A 17,385-nucleotide genomic window follows, 5' to 3' on the forward strand; every position below is an offset into this window, starting at 1 on the left:
ATATTGGGGGAAGAAATACAGAAATATTAACATTAATTAAGTGAATTAAAGTTTTTTTTAAATTAGATAGGTAAATAATTTATTACAGTAATATATACATTAATTAAGTGAATTAAAGTTTAAAAAAAATTAGATAGGTAAATAATGAAATACATACAGATAGGTAGAGAAAAGGAAAGTCAGTATTTTTTGTAATTCCTTGCTTATTTATTTAATTATGTGTGGATGCATTTATTTATTTATTTATTTATTTATTATTATGGCAAGTTTGGTCCTCCATACAGGAGCAAAACATCCATTTAAAATGTCAGAAGCAAACATTTTACATTTCTTTCAGGAGCCTACTCAATTTAAACCCGAACTTGTTGTCTTATTTCTAAAACAACACAACAAGCAGAAAATAACCAAACGAAAACGACCCAGCAGCTGTAAACAGGTTAAATGTATCGGGTTGTGAAAATAACCCACCGTTTTTTTTGTTGCTGCTGTGTAGATCCTCCCACAGTTCAGAACCTTAGTGGGTTATATCAGCCTGCCGGTTCAGTCGAAGGTATTAAAACACGACACCCAGAGGTTCAACAGTAGGTAACAGTAGTTCCTTCGGTTCATTATTTTCACCCACGATACTATCGTCTATCTCTCAGGACGACACTGGTTATATGCGTGCAGGGAGTCATTCGTTTTTACCGGACACCGCTGCACACACTCCACTGACAGACACAGGTAGGCTAAGCACGTACAGCCGTGTGTGTTCATTTTGATTTCATTATTATAATTTTTTTTTGCAACTCAAGTTTATAGAATTGTTGATATTCGGATTTGGGAGAATGCAGAGAAGTTGCTGCGCTCTGGTCGACCTGCTACTCTACTGTTAAAGTAACTCTTTTCACAAGTCAGGGACCGGGAGAAACATACAGGAGAGACATGGTAGGGCCTTATGGGGTGTTATATGAGAGTTATAGGGGTGTTATAGGGGTATTATAGGGGTGTTATAGGGGTTTTATAGGGGTATTATAGGGGTGTTATAGGAGTATTATAGGAGTGTTATAGGGGTGTATTCGGAGTGTCATAGGGGTGTCATAGGAGTGTTATAGGGGTGTTATAGGGGTATTATAGGAGGGTTATAGGGGTGTTATAGGGGTGTTATAGGGGTGTTATAGGAGTGTTATAGGGGTGTTATAGGAGTGTCATAGGGGTGTTATAGGGGTATTATAGGAGTGTCATAGGGGTGTTATAGGGGTGTTATAGGGGTATTATATGGGTGTTATAGGGGTGTCATAGGGGTGTTATAGGGGTGTTATAGGGGTTTTATAGGGGTGTTATAGGGGTATTATAGGAGTGTTATAGGAGTGTTATAGGGGTGTTATAGGAGTGTCATAGGGGTGTTATAGGGGTGTTATAGGAGTGTCATAGGGGTGTTATAGGGGTATTATAGGAGTGTCATAGGGGTGTTATAGGGGTGTTATAGGGGTGTCATAGGGGTGTTATAGGGGTGTTATAGGGGTTTCATAGGGGTGTTATAGGGGGTATTATAGGGGTGTTATAGGGGTATTATAGGGAGTGTTATAGGAGTGTTATAGGGGTGTTATAGGAGTGTCATAGGGGTGTTATAGGGGTGTTATAGGAGTGTCATAGGGGTGTTATAGGGGTATTATAGGGAGTGTCATAGGGGTGTTATAGGGGTGTTATAGGGGTGTCATAGGGGTGTTATAGGGGTGTTATAGGGGTTTCATAGGGGGTGTTATAGGGGTATTATAGGGGTGTCATAGGGGTGTTATAGGGGTGTTATAGGGGTATTATAGGAGTGTCATAGGGGTGTTATAGGAGTGTCATAGGGGTGTTATAGGGGTATTATAGGAGTGTCATAGGGGTGTTATAGGGGTGTTATAGGAGTGTCATAGGGGTGTTATAGGGGTGTTATAGGAGGGTTATAGGGGTGTTATAGGGGTGTTATAGGAGGGTTATAGGGGTGATATAGGAGTATTATAAGAGTGTTATATTGGTGTTATAGGGGTGTTATAGGGGTATTATAGGAGTGTTATATGGGTGTTTTAGGGGTGTTATAAGAGGGTTATATGGGTGGTTTTAGGGGGGTTATGGGGTATTATAGGAGTATTATAGGGGTATTATAGGGGTATTATAGGAGTGTTATATTGGTGTTATAGGGTTGTTATAGGAGTATTATAGGGGTATTATAGGGGTGTTATAGGAGTATTATAGAAGTGTTATATTGGTGTTATATGGGGGTTATGGGGTCTTATTGTACAACAGTATCAACACAAATATTGTCGTTTTGACCTGTATCAAACAAGGCTTATCGTTCTGACCTGTATCAACAGTTTTAACACACGTCTTATCGTTCAGCAGTATCAATACCAGTCTTATCGTTCAACAGTATCAATACCAGTCTTATCGTTCAGCAGTATCAATACCAGTCTTATCATTCAGCAGTATCAATACCAGTCTTATCGTTCTGGCCTGTATCAAACAAGTCTTATCGTTCTGACCTGTATCAACAGTTTTAACACACGTCTTATCGTTCAGCAGTATCAATACCAGTCTTATCGTTCAACAGTATCAATACCAGTCTTATCGTTCAGCAGTATCAATACCAGTCTTATCATTCAGCAGTATCAATACCAGTCTTATCGTTCTGGCCTGTATCAAACAAGGCTTATCATTCTGGCCTGTATCAACAGTTTTAACACAAGTCTTATCGTTCTGACCTGTATCAAACAAGTCTTATCGTTCTGACCTGTATCAACAGTTTTAACACACGTCTTATCGTTCAGCAGTATCAATACCAGTCTTATCGTTCTGACCTGTATCAACAGTTTCAACACAAGTCTTATCGTTCTGGCCTGTATCAAACAAGGCTTATCATTCAACAGTATCAACACAAGTCTTATTGTTCAACAGTATCAATACCAGTCTTATCGTTCAGCAGTATCAATACCAGTCTTATCGTTCAGCAGTATCAATACCAGTCTTATCGTTCAGCAGTATCAATACCAGTCTTATCGTTCAGCAGTATCAATACCAGTCTTATCGTTCAGCAGTATCAATACCAGTCTTATCTTTCAGCAGTATCAATACCAGTCTTATCGTTCAGCAGTATCAATAGCAGTCTTATCGTTCAGCAGTATCAATACCAGTCTTATCGTTCAACAGTATCAATACCAGTCTTATCGTTCAGCAGTATCAATACCAGTCTTATCGTTCAGCAGTATCAATACCAGTCTTATCGTTCAGCAGTATCAATACCAGTCTTATCGTTCAGCAGTATCTGGAGGAAGTTAGTTGACAGTGGTTGTACGCTGCTATAGGCTGATAACTTCTCTAGGGCATGTGGGACGGTAGCGTCCCACCTCGCCAACAGCCAGTGAAATAGCAGAGCGCCAAATTCAAAACAACAAAAATCTCATAATTCAAATTTCTCACACATACAAGTATTTTACACCATTTTAAAGATAATGTTCTCGTTAATCCAACCACATTGTCCGATTTCAAAAAGGCTTTACGGCGAAAGCATAGCATTAGATTATGTTAGGACAGCACCTAGACAAGAAAAACTACACAGCCATTTTCCAAGCAAGGAGAGGCATCACAAAAACCAGAAATACAGCTAAAATTAATCACTAACCCTTGATGATCTTCATCAGATGGCACTCATAGGACTTCATGTTACACAATACATGTATGTTTTGCTCGATAAAGTTCATATTTATATCCAAAAACCCCATTTTACATTGGCGTGTAATGTTCAGAAATGTTTTGCCTCTAAAACTTCCGGTGAATGAGCACATCAATTTACAGAAATACTCATCATAAACTTTGATAAAAGATACAAATGTTATGCACAAAATTATATATAAACTTCTCCTTAACCTCTCTGGGGCAGGCGGGACGAATTCGTCCCACCTACGTAACAGCCAGTTGAATCCTGTGGCGCGATTTTCAAAACCTTTGAAATGCTATTACTTCAATTTCTCAAACACATGACTATTTTACAGCTATTTAAAGACAAGACTCTCGTTAATCTAACCACACTGTCCGATTTCAAAAAGGCTTTACAACGAAAGCAAAACATTAGATTATGTCAGCAGAGTACCAAGCCAGAAATAATCAGACACCCATTTTTCAAGCTAGCATATAATGTCACAAAAACCCAGAAGACAGCTAAATGCAGCACTAACCTTTGATGATCTTCATCAGATGACAACCCTAGGACATTATGTTATACAATACATGCATGTTTTGTTCAATCAAGTTCATATTTATATCAAAAACCAGCTTTTTACATTAGCATGTGACGTTCAGAACTAGCAAACTTCCGGCGAATTCAGTAACAATTTACTAAATTACTCACGATAAACGTTCACAAAAAGCATAACAATTATTTTAAGAATTATAGATACAGAACTCCTCTATGCACTCGATATGTCCGATTTTAAAATAGCTTTTTGGTGAAAGCACATTTTGCAATATTCTAAGTACATAGCCCAGCCATCACGGGCTAGCTATTTAGACACCCGGCAAGTTTAGCACTCACCAATATCAGATTTACTATTATAAAAGTTTGATTACCTTTTGTTGTCTTCGTCAGAATGCACTCCCAGGACTGCTACTTCAATAACAAATGTTGGTTTGGTCCAAAATAATCCATCGTTATATCCGAATAGCGGCGTTTGTTCGTGCGTCCCAGACACTATCCGAAATGGTAAATCAGGGTCGCGCGCATGGCGCAATTCGTGACAAAAAAAATCTAAATATTCCATTACCGTACTTCGAAGCATGTCAACCGCTGTTTAAAATCCATTTTTATGCCATTTTTCTCGTAAAAAAGCGATAATATTCCGACCGGGAATGTCCATTTAGCTAAACAGAGGAAAGAAAACAAAGCTTTCGGTCGACGCGGGCACGAGCCTGAGTCTCACAGTACTGTAACCAGCCACTACCCAAACGCGCTACTTTTTTTCAGCCAGAGCCTGCAAAGCCACGATTCAGCGTTTTGCCGCCTTCTGAGAACCTATGGCAGCCGTAGGAAGTGTCACGGGACAGCTAAGATCCTCACTCTTCAATAAACAGAGACAAGAAGAACGACACCTTGTCAGACAGGCCACTTCCTGCATGAAATCTTCTCAGGTTTTTGCCTGCCATATGAGTTCTGTTATACTCACAGACACCATTCAAACAGTTTTAGAAACTTTAGGGTGTTTTCTATCCAAAGCCAATAATTATATGCATATTCTAGTTACTGGGCAGGAGTAGTAACCAGATTAAATCGGGTACGTTTTTTATCCAGCCGTGTCAATACTGCCCCCTAGCCATAACAGGTTAATGCAACCGCTGTGTCAGATTTTAAAAAAGCTTTACGGCGAAAGCAAACTTTGCAATAATCTGAGTACAGCGCTCAGACATCAAAACAAGCCATACAGATACCCGCCATTTTGGAGTCAACAGAAGTCACAAATAACATTATAAAGATTCACTTACCTTTGATGATCTTCATCGGAATGCGCTCCCAGGAATCCCAGTTCCACAATAAATCTTTGTTTTGTTTTGATAAAGTCCATATTTAATACCTAATATTAAATAATTAATACCTAATACCTAATAATATTTAATACTTTAATACCGAAATACCTCCTTTTTGTTTACTCATTCAGTCGAGTAATCCAAATGCACTGTGCTCGCGCAGTAAATTCAGACGAAAAGTCCAAAAAGTTATATTACAGTTCGTATAAACATGTCAAACGATGTATAGATGTCACGTCCTGACCAGCAGATGGAGCTGTTGTAGTAGTTTTGGGGTCAGGACGTGGCAGTCTTGTGTGTGTGTGATTGTTCTGTGTTGGTCTTGTGACTCCTGATCAGGAACAGCTGGGGATCGTTGTTCCTGATTGGGAGTCATATATGTAGGAGTATGTTTGTCACTTGGTTTTGTGGGTAGTTGTTTTTGCACTGCGTTGGTGAGCCTGCAAAACTGTTTAGTGTTGTGGGTATCATTTATTGTTTTGTCAAGTGGATGCTTTACTCTTTTTTTGTTAATTAAAATATGAGTATCCACAACTCCGCTGCATTTTGGTCTTCCCTGCAACACAACGAAGGATTTTGTGACAATAGAGTCAATTATTAGGATGTTTTTATCATAAATCTTCCATAATATTCCAACCGGACGATTCCTTTGTCTTCAGAAATGAAAAGGAACACACCTAACTCTCACGGGAGAGATCTCATGTCATTTTCTCAGTCATCTGACTCCATATGCTCTAATTCTCTCCCCATTCACAGTAGAAGCATGAAACAACGTTCTAAAGACTGTTGACATCTAGTGGAAGCCTTAGGAAGTGCACAATGACCCCACAGACACTGTATATTAGATAGGCAATCACTTGAAAAACTACAAACAGATTTCCACACTTCCTGGTTGGATTTTTTTCTCAGGTTTTTGCCTGCCATATGAGGTCTGTTATACTCACAGACATCATTCAAATAGTTTTAGAAACTTCAGAGTGTTTAATATCAAAATCTACTAATAATATGCATATCTTAGCTTCTGGGCCTGAGTAGCAAGCAGTTTACTACAGGCACGCTTTTCATCCGGACGTCAAAATTCTGCCCCCTACCCAAGAGAGGATAAGAATAGGACGATACCAGTAATGAGATACTCATTAGGATATTGATGTAGCACATGGGGATGAAACTTACTCCTCAGCCTGAAGTGTCCCCACTTACCTCGAATAGCATACAGCGCCATGCGATAGTATTCACCCCATCACCATTTTGTTGCCTTACAACCTGGTATTAAAATATATTTTTTGGGGGGTTGTATTATTTGATTTACACAGTATGCCTACAACTTTGAAGTTGCAAAATATTTTTTATTGTGAAACAAACAAGGAATAAGACTAAAAAAACTGAAAACTTGAGCGTGCATAACTATTCACCCCCCCAAAGTCAATACTTTGTAGAGCCACGTTTTGCAGCAATTACAGCTGCAGGTCTCTTGGGATATGTCTCTATAAGCTTGGCACATCTAGCCACTGGGATTTTCTCCCATTCTTCAAGGCAAAGCTGCTCCAGCTCCTTCAAGTTGGATGGGTTCAGCTGGTGTACAGCAATCTTTAAGTCATACCACAGATTCTCAATTGGATTGAGGTCTGGGCTTTGACTAGGCCATTCCAAGACATTTAATTTCCCCTTAAACCACTCAAGTGTTGCTTTAGTAGTATGCTTATGGTCATTGTCCTGCTGGAAGGTGAACCTCCGTCCCAGTATCAAATCTCTGGAAGACTGAAACAGGTTTCTCGGGGTGATAAGGTGTTGGGTTTGTGCCAGACATTTTTTCCTTGATGGCCAAAAAGCTAATTTTTTAGCTGACCAGAGTACCTTCTTCCGTATGTTTGGGGCGTCTCCCACATGCCTTTTTGGTGAAGACCAAACGTGTTTACTCCTTTTTTTTTAACTAGGGGGCGGTATTTTGACGTCCGGATGAAAAGTGTGCCCAAGGTAAACTGCCTGCTACTCAGGCCCAGAAGCTTGGATATGCATATAATTGGTAGATGTGAATAGAACACACTCTAAAGTTTCTAAAACTGTTAAAATTATGTCTGTGAGTATAACAGAACTTATTTGTCAGGCAAAACCCCGAGGGCAAACCATCAAGGAATGTTTTTTTTGAGTTCACTGTGTTTTCAATTGGTTTTCTATGGGAAACTGGATTTATGAGGCACCTGGTTGCAGTTCCTATGGCTTCCTTAAGAAATTAGTTGATGTTTTTCCTTTGAGAAATGAAGAAGTACAGCTATTCAGAATGAGTGTCAAGCCAGGTGGACTCTTTTGTTTGGGGCGCGCGACCTGTAGCTCGCTCCACTTTGATTTTATCTGCTATTGAACACAGTATATTCCGTCTTAAATTGTATCGATTATTTACGTTTTAGGATACTTAAGGATGGATTAGGAAAGTTGTTTGAAATGTTTGGACAAAGTTTACAGGTAACTTATTCGATAATTTGTAGTCATGTTGGGCGAGTTGGAACCGGTGTTTTTCTGAATCAAACGGCCAAATATATGGACATTTTGGGGATATAAAGAAGCAGTTTATCGAACAAAAGGACCATTTGTGATGTTTCTGGGACATATTGGAGTGCCAACAGAAGAAGATCTTCAAAAGTAAGGTATGAATTATATCGTTATTTCTGACTTTTGTGTCGCCACCTGCCTGGTTGAAAATGATTGTTAGCCATTTGCATAGTGGGGTGCTTTCCTCAGATAATCGCGTGGTTTGCTTTCGCCGTAAAGCCTTTTTGAAATCTGACACCGCGGCATGATTAACAAGAAGTTAAGCTTTATTTTGACATATTGCATGTGTATTTTCAAGAATGTTAAATATTTACAATTCTGTAGTTTGAATTTGGTGCCCTGCACTTATCGCTACCGTCCCACCGAGCCTAGAGAGGTTTAATCAATGGCTTTTTTCTGGCCACTCTTCCATAAAGCCCAGCTCTGTGGAGTGTACGGCTTAACGTGGTCCTATGGACAGATACTCCAATCTCCGCTGTTGAGCTTTGCAGCTCCTTCAGGGTTATATTTGGTCTCTTTGTTGCCTCTCTGATTAATGCCCTCCTTGCCTGGTCTGTGAGTTTTGGTGGGCGGTCCTCTCTTGGCATGTTTGTTGTGGTGCCATATTCTTTCAATTTTTTAAATTAACCCCTTTAAAAAAAAGTTTGCCTAAAATGACATACCCAAATCTAACTGCCTGTAGCTCAGGCCCTGATGCAAGGATATGCATATTCTTGGTACCATTTGAAAGGAAACACTTTGAAGTTAATGGAAATGTGAAGGGAATGTAGTAGAATATAACACAATAGATCTGGTAAAAGATAATTCAAAGAAAAAAACATCCGTTCTTTTGTATTTTTTTAGTACTGTCATCTTTGAAATGCAAGAGAAAGGCTATAATGTATTATTCCAGCCCAGGTGCAATTTAGATTTTGGCCACTAGAGGGCATCAGTGTATGTGCAATGTTTTAGACTGATCAAATAAAATACAATTTTATTTGTCACATACACATGGTTAGCAGATGTTAATGCGAGTGTAGTGAAATGCTTGTGCTTCTAGTTCCGACCATGCAGTAATATCTAACAAGTAATCTAACAATTTCACAACAACTACCTTATACACATGTGTAAAGGAATGAATAAGAATATGTACATAAAAATATATGGACGAGCGATGGCCAAACGGCATAGGCAAGATGCAGTAGATGGTATAGAGTACAGTATATACATATGAGATGAGTAATGTAGGGTATGGAAACATTATATAAAGTGGCATTGTTTAAAGTGGCTAGTGATACATTTATTACATCCAATTTTTAATTATTAAAATGGCTAGAGATTTGAGTCAGTATGTTGGCAGCAGCCACTCAATGTTAGTGATGGCTGTTTAACAGTCTGATGGCCTTGAGATAGAAGCTGTTTTTCAGTCTCTCGGTCCCAGCTTTGATGCACCTGTACTGACCTCGCCTTCTGGGTGATAGCGGGGTGAACAGGCAGTGGCTCGGGTGGTTGTTGTCCTTGATGATCTTTTTGGCCTTCCTGTGACATCGGGTGTTGTAGGTGTCCTGGAGGGCAGGTCGTGACAGTACCCCCCCTTGATGCGTGGCTGCAGCGGAGCGCCAACACCGGCCACGAGGACGACCTGGAGGGCGAGGCGCAGGGCGATCCGGCCGGCGACGGTGAAACTCCCGCAGCAGTTCAGGATCCAAAACATCTGCAACCGAAACCCAGCACCTCTCCCCCCACCCGACGCCTCGAATCCAGGATGAACGATGTACGCCGGGGCCCCCTCGATGTCCAAAGGGGGTGGAGGGACATCCCGCACCTCAGATTCCTGGAGCGGCCCAGCCACCACCGGCCGGAGGAGAGACACATGGAACGAGGGGTTAATACAATAATCAGAGGGAAGCTGTAATCTATAACATACCTCGTTCACCCTCCTCATGAGTTTAAATGGCCCCACAAACCGCGGACCCAGCTTCCGGCAGGGCAGGCGGAGGGGCAGGTTACGGGTCGAGATCCAGACCCCGAACACCGGGGTCTCACTGCGGTGACGGTCCGCGCTGGCTTTCTGGCAACGCGCAGCTCGCTGGAGATGGACACGGGCGGTCTCCCATGTCTCCTCCGCGCGCCTAAACCAGTCGTCCACCGCAGGAGTCTTGGTCTGACCCTGATGCCACGGTGCCAGAACCGGCTGGTACCCCAATATGCACTGAAAGGGGGAGAGGTTAGTAGAGGAGTGGCGAAGCGAGTTATGTGCCATCTCAGCCCAGGGCACAAACGCTGCCCACTCCCCCGGCCGGTCCTGGCAATAGGATCGCAGAAACCTTCCCACATCCTGGTTGACTCTCTCTACCTGCCCGTTACTCTTGGGGTGAAAACCTGAGGTAAGGCTAATCGAGACCCCCAGGCGTTCCATGAACGCCTTCCAAACTCTTGACGTGAACTGGGGACCCCGATCAGACACTATATCCTCAGGCACCCCGTAGTACCGGAATACGTGAGTAAACAGGGCTTCTGCAGTCTGTAGAGCCGTAGGGAGACCTTGGCAAAGGGAGGGGACGACAGGACTTAGAAAAACGACCCACGACGACCAGGATCGTGGTATTTCCCTGTGAGGGAGGAAGATCCGTTAGGAAATCCACTGACAGATGTGACCAAGGTCGTTGTGGAACGGGTAAGGGATGTAACTTACATCTGGGCAGGTGTCTCGGAGCCTTACACTGGGCACACACCGAGCAGGAGGAAACATAAACCCTCACGTCCTTAGCCAAAGTGGGCCACCAGTACTTCCCAGTCAGACAGCGCACTGTCCGACCGTTCCCCGGATGACCAGAGGAGGGAGACGTGTGGGCCCAAGAGATCAACTGGTCACGGACAGCAGACGGAATGTACATATGGAGGGGAGCGGGCTCTGTACGCAACACCTGCTCAATGTCCGCATCCAGATCCCACACGAACGGCGCTACCAGGCAGGAGGCTGGGAGGCTGGGAGTGGGATCCATGGGCCGCTCCTCTGTGTCATACAGCCGGGACAGTGCGTCTGCCTTCTTATTCTGGGAACCTGGTCTGTAGGACAGGGTAAACACAAAATGAGTAAAGAACATGGCCCACCTAGCCTGATGAGGATTCAGTCTCCTCGGTGCCCGGATGTACTCCAGGTTGCGGTGGTCAGTCCAGGAATGGGGGGGGAAGAAAAGGGGACAGGATTGGTAGAGACGGCCTGCTGAAAGAACAGACATTTGTCAGCCTTGACGTACAGGTCATGCTCCAACAGTCGTCCAAGTACCCTGCGCACCAAGGACACATGCTCGTCGCGTGTAGCGGAGTAAATCAGAATGTCATCGATATACACCACTACACCCTGCCCGTGCAGGTCCCTGAAAATCTGGTCTACAAAGGATTGGAAGACTGATGGAGCATTCATCAACCCGTACGGCATGACGAGGTACTCATAATGCCCTGAGGTGGTACTGAACGCTGTCTTCCACTCGTCTCCCTCCCGGATACGCACCAGGTTGTAAGCACTTCTGAGATCCAGTTTCGTGAGGAAGCGCGCCCCGTGCATTGACTCAATCGCCGTGGCAATAAGAGGTAGCGGGTAACTGTACTCCACCGTGATTTGATTGAGACCTCTATAGTCAATGCACGGGCGTAAACCTCCATCCTTCTTCTTCACGAAAAAGAAACTCGAGGAGGCAGGTGAAGTAGAGGACCGAATGAACCCCTGACGCAGGGATTCAGAGACATATGTTTCCATAGCCACCGTCTCCACTTGCGACAGGGGATACGTGTGACTCCTGGGAAGCGCAACGTCTGCCAGGAGATTTATCGTTTTCCACTAATTCCATCGTGGAACAAACATTCGCCCATAGCCTACTGCCGTGTGCACATTGTTGCGTTTTATAATGTGAATAAATAATATTTTATCAATATTTTAAGATAAACATTCTGATCTGTTTCATCAGCCTCATTGCTTTAGATGACATTTTTTTTTTACTGGTTGTATGAATTTGGAATCCAGAGTCCCACAACTCTCCCAGAGGTATTTTTTCTTTTTTTTGGAATAGGCGATTTCTTTCTCGCACAGAACGACAAGCTGACCAATAGAATAGGTAAACTGTTCTACTATGGGGGGATATTAGATTGACATGGTGAGGTTGCTGTTCCCGTCTTGTTGGCTGAGGGAGAGAAAAGGTGACAGTTACTCTAACATACAGTAAGGGAGCATTGGAATTCGGTAAGAAGGACGCGTGCCGTTGCATTTAACGGATATTGTGTGTATAATATCTCTGGTGTGTATAATATCTCTGGTGTGTGTATAATATCTCTGGTGTGTGTATAATATCTCTGGTGTGTGTATAATATCTCTGGTGTGTATAATATCTCTGGTGTGTATAATATCTCTGGTGTGTGCATAATATCTCTGGTGTGTGTATAATATCTCTGGTGTGTGTATAATATCTCTGGTGTGTGCATAATATCTCTGGTGTGTAAATAATATCTCTGGTGTGTATAATATCTCTGGTGTGTATAATATCTCTGGTGTGTGCATAATATCTCTGGTGTGTGTATAATATCTCTGGTGTGTGTATAATATCTCTGGTGTGTGTATAATATCTCTGGTGTGTGCATAATATCTCTGGTGTGTATAATATCTCTGGTGTGTGTGTAATATCTCTGGTGTGTATATAATATCTCTGGTGTATGTATAATATCTCTGGTGTGTATATAATATCTCTGGTGTGTGTTTAATATCTCTGGTGTGTGTAATATCTCTGGTGTGTGGGTATAATATCTCTGGTGTGGGTATAATATCTCTGGTGTGGGTTTAATATCTCTGGTGTGGGTTTATATCTCTGGTGTGTATAATATCTCTCGTGTGTATAATATCTCTGGTGTGTGTGTGTTTACAGGTGAGGAAATGAGTACGATAAAGTACAGAGCAGGAAGAGGAGAAGGAGGAGAAGGAGAAGGAGGAGGAATTGGCAAACTCAGGTTATACACCTCTACTGTGATTATATACCTCTACTGTGATTATACACCTCTACTGTGATTATACACCTCTACTGTGATTATATACCTCTACTGTGATTATATACCTCTACTGTGATTATATACCTCTACTGTGATTATACACCTCTACTGTGATGATATACACTGTGATTATATACCTCTACTGTGATTATACACCTCTACTGTGATTATATACCTCTACTGTGATTATACACCTCTACTGTGATTATATACCTCTACTGTGATTATACACCTCTACTGTGATTATACACCTCTACTGTGATTATACACCTCTACTGTGATTATACACCTCTACTGTGATTATACACCTCTACTGTGATTATATACACTGTGATTATACACCTCTACTGTGATTATACACCTCTACTGTGATTATACACCTCTACTGTGATTATATACCTCTACTGTGATTATATACACTGTGATTATACACCTCTACTGTGATTATATACCTCTACTGTGATTATACACCTCTACTGTGATTATACACCTCTACTGTGATTATATACACTGTGATTATACACCTCTACTGTGATTATACACCTCTACTGTGATTATATACCTCTACTGTGATTATACACCTCTACTGTGATTATATACCCCTATTGTGATTATATATCTCTACTGTGATTATATACACTGTGATTATACACCTCTACTGTGATTATATACCTCTACTGTGATTATACACCTCTACTGTGATTATACACCTCTACTGTGATTATACACCTCTACTGTGATTATATACACTGTGTCCCTCTACTGTGATTATACACCTCTACTGTGATTATACACCTCTACTGTGATTATATACCTCTACTGTGATTATACACCTCTACTGTGATTATATACACTGTGATTATACACCTCTACTGTGATTATATACCTCTACTGTGATTATACACCTCTACTGTGATTATACACCTCTACTGTGATTATATACACTGTGATTATACACCTCTACTGTGATTATACACCTCTACTGTGATTATATACCTCTACTGTGATTATACACCTCTACTGTGATTATATACCTCTACTGTGATTATATACCTCTACTGTGATTATATACACTGTGATTATACACCTCTACTGTGATTATATACCTCTACTGTGATTATACACCTCTACTGTGATTATACACCTCTACTGTGATTATATACACTGTGATTATATACACTGTGATTATACACCTCTACTGTGATTATACACCTCTACTGTGATTATACACCTCTACTGTGATTATATACCTCTACTGTGATTATACACCTCTACTGTGATTATATACACTGTGATTATACACCTCTACTGTGATTATATACCACTGTGATTATACACCTCTACTGTGATTATATACACTGTGATTATACACCTCTACTGTGATTATACACCTCTACTGTGATTATATACACTGTGATTATACACCTCTACTGTGATTATACACCTCTACTGTGATTATATACACTGTGATTATACACCTCTACTGTGATTATACACCTCTACTGTGATTATATACACTGTGATTATACACCTCTACTGTGATTATACACCTCTACTGTGATTATATACACTGTGATTATACACCTCTACTGTGATTATACACCTCTACTGTGATTATACACCTCTACTGTGATTATACACCTCTACTGTGATTATATACACTGTGATTATACACCTCTACTGTGATTATACACCTCTACTGTGATTATACACCTCTACTGTGATTATATACACTGTGATTATACACCTCTACTGTGATTATATACACTGTGATTATACACCTCTACTGTGATTATATACACTGTGATTATACACCTCTACTGTGATTATATACACTGTGATTATACACCTCTACTGTGATTATACACCTCTACTGTGATTATATACACTGTGATTATACACCTCTACTGTGATTATATACCTCTACTGTGATTATATACACTGTGATTATACACCTCTAGTGTGATTATATACACTGTGATTATACACCTCTACTGTGATTATACACCTCTACTGTGATTATACACCTCTACTGTGATTATATACACTGTGATTATACACCTCTACTGTGATTATACACCTCTACTGTGATTATACACCTCTACTGTGATTATACACCTCTACTGTGATTATATACCTCTACTGTGATTATACACCTCTACTGTGATTATATACCTCTACTGTGATTATACACCTCTACTGTGATTATATACCTCTACTGTGATTATATACCTCTACTGTGATTATACACCTCTACTGTGATTATATACACTGTGATTATACACCTCTACTGTGATTATACACCTCTACTGTGATTATATACACTGTGATTATACACCTCTACTGTGATTATACACCTCTACTGTGATTATACACCTCTACTGTGATTATACACCTCTACTGTGATTATATACCTCTACTGTGATTATACACCTCTACTGTGATTATATACCTCTACTGTGATTATACACCTCTACTGTGATTATATACCTCTACTGTGATTATATACCTCTACTGTGATTATACACCTCTACTGTGATTATATACACTGTGATTATACACCTCTACTGTGATTATACACCTCTACTGTGATTATATACACTGTGATTATACACCTCTACTGTGATTATACACCTCTACTGTGATTATACACCTCTACTGTGATTATACACCTCTACTGTGATTATATACCTCTACTGTGATTATATACCTCTACTGTGATTATACACCTCTACTGTGATTATATACACTGTGATTATACACCTCTACTGTGATTATATACACTGTGATTATACACCTCTACTGTGATTATACACCTCTACTGTGATTATACACCTCTACTGTGATTATATACCTCTACTGTGATTATATACACTGTGATTATACACCTCTACTGTGATTATACACCTCTACTGTGATTATACATCTCTACTGTGATTATATACCTCTACTGTGATTATATACCTCTACTGTGATTATACACCTCTACTGTGATTATATACACTGTGATTATACACCTCTACTGTGATTATACACCTCTACTGTGATTATACACCTCTACTGTGATTATACACCTCTACTGTGATTATACACCTCTACTGTGATTATACACCTCTACTGTGATTATACACCTCTACTGTGATTATACACCTCTACTGTGATTATACACCTCTACTGTGATTATACACCTCTACTGTGATTATATACACTGTGATTATACACCTCTACTGTGATTATACACCTCTACTGTGATTATACACCTCTACTGTGATTATACACCTCTACTGTGATTATATACACTGTGATTATATACACTGTGATTATACACCTCTACTGTGATTATACACCTCTACTGTGATTATACACCTCTACTGTGATTATATACACTGTGATTATACACCTCTACTGTGATTATATACACTGTGATTATACACCTCTACTGTGATTATATACACTGTGATTATACACCTCTACTGTGATTATATACACTGTGATTATACACCTCTACTGTGATTATACACCTCTACTGTGATTATATACACTGTGATTATACACCTCTACTGTGATTATATACCTCTACTGTGATTATATACACTGTGATTATACACCTCTAGTGTGATTATATACACTGTGATTATACACCTCTACTGTGATTATACACCTCTACTGTGATTATACACCTCTACTGTGATTATATACACTGTGATTATACACCTCTACTGTGATTATACACCTCTACTGTGATTATACACCTCTACTGTGATTATACACCTCTACTGTGATTATATACCTCTACTGTGATTATACACCTCTACTGTGATTATATACCTCTACTGTGATTATACACCTCTACTGTGATTATATACCTCTACTGTGATTATATACCTCTACTGTGATTATACACCTCTACTGTGATTATATACACTGTGATTATACACCTCTACTGTGATTATACACCTCTACTGTGATTATATACACTGTGATTATACACCTCTACTGTGATTATACACCTCTACTGTGATTATACACCTCTACTGTGATTATACACCTCTACTGTGATTATATACCTCTACTGTGATTATACACCTCTACTGTGATTATATACCTCTACTGTGATTATACACCTCTACTGTGATTATATACCTCTACTGTGATTATATACCTCTACTGTGATTATACACCTCTACTGTGATTATATACACTGTGATTATACACCTCTACTGTGATTATACACCTCTACTGTGATTATATACACTGTGATTATACACCTCTACTGTGATTATA

At 40.2% G+C, this 17,385-nt stretch overlaps 1 protein-coding gene across 1 annotated transcript in view; it reads left to right on the forward strand.

The window, feature by feature from the left end:
• Nucleotides 1-225: 225 nt before the first annotated feature.
• The window catches only part of inpp5kb (inositol polyphosphate-5-phosphatase Kb), a 96,710-nt gene continuing 79,550 nt past the window's right edge, over nt 226-17,385 (forward strand). Inside the window, exons 1-2 of the mRNA XM_045690278.1 lie at nt 226-723; nt 12,981-13,062. Of these exons, the coding sequence (XP_045546234.1) occupies nt 660-723; nt 12,981-13,062 (146 nt within the window). The 5' untranslated portion in view covers nt 226-659. The remainder of the gene's footprint in view (nt 724-12,980; nt 13,063-17,385) is intronic.

Source organism: Salmo salar, chromosome ssa11 (genome assembly GCF_905237065.1).
Source record: "Salmo salar chromosome ssa11, Ssal_v3.1, whole genome shotgun sequence".
Taxonomy (NCBI): Eukaryota; Metazoa; Chordata; class Actinopteri; order Salmoniformes; family Salmonidae; genus Salmo; species Salmo salar.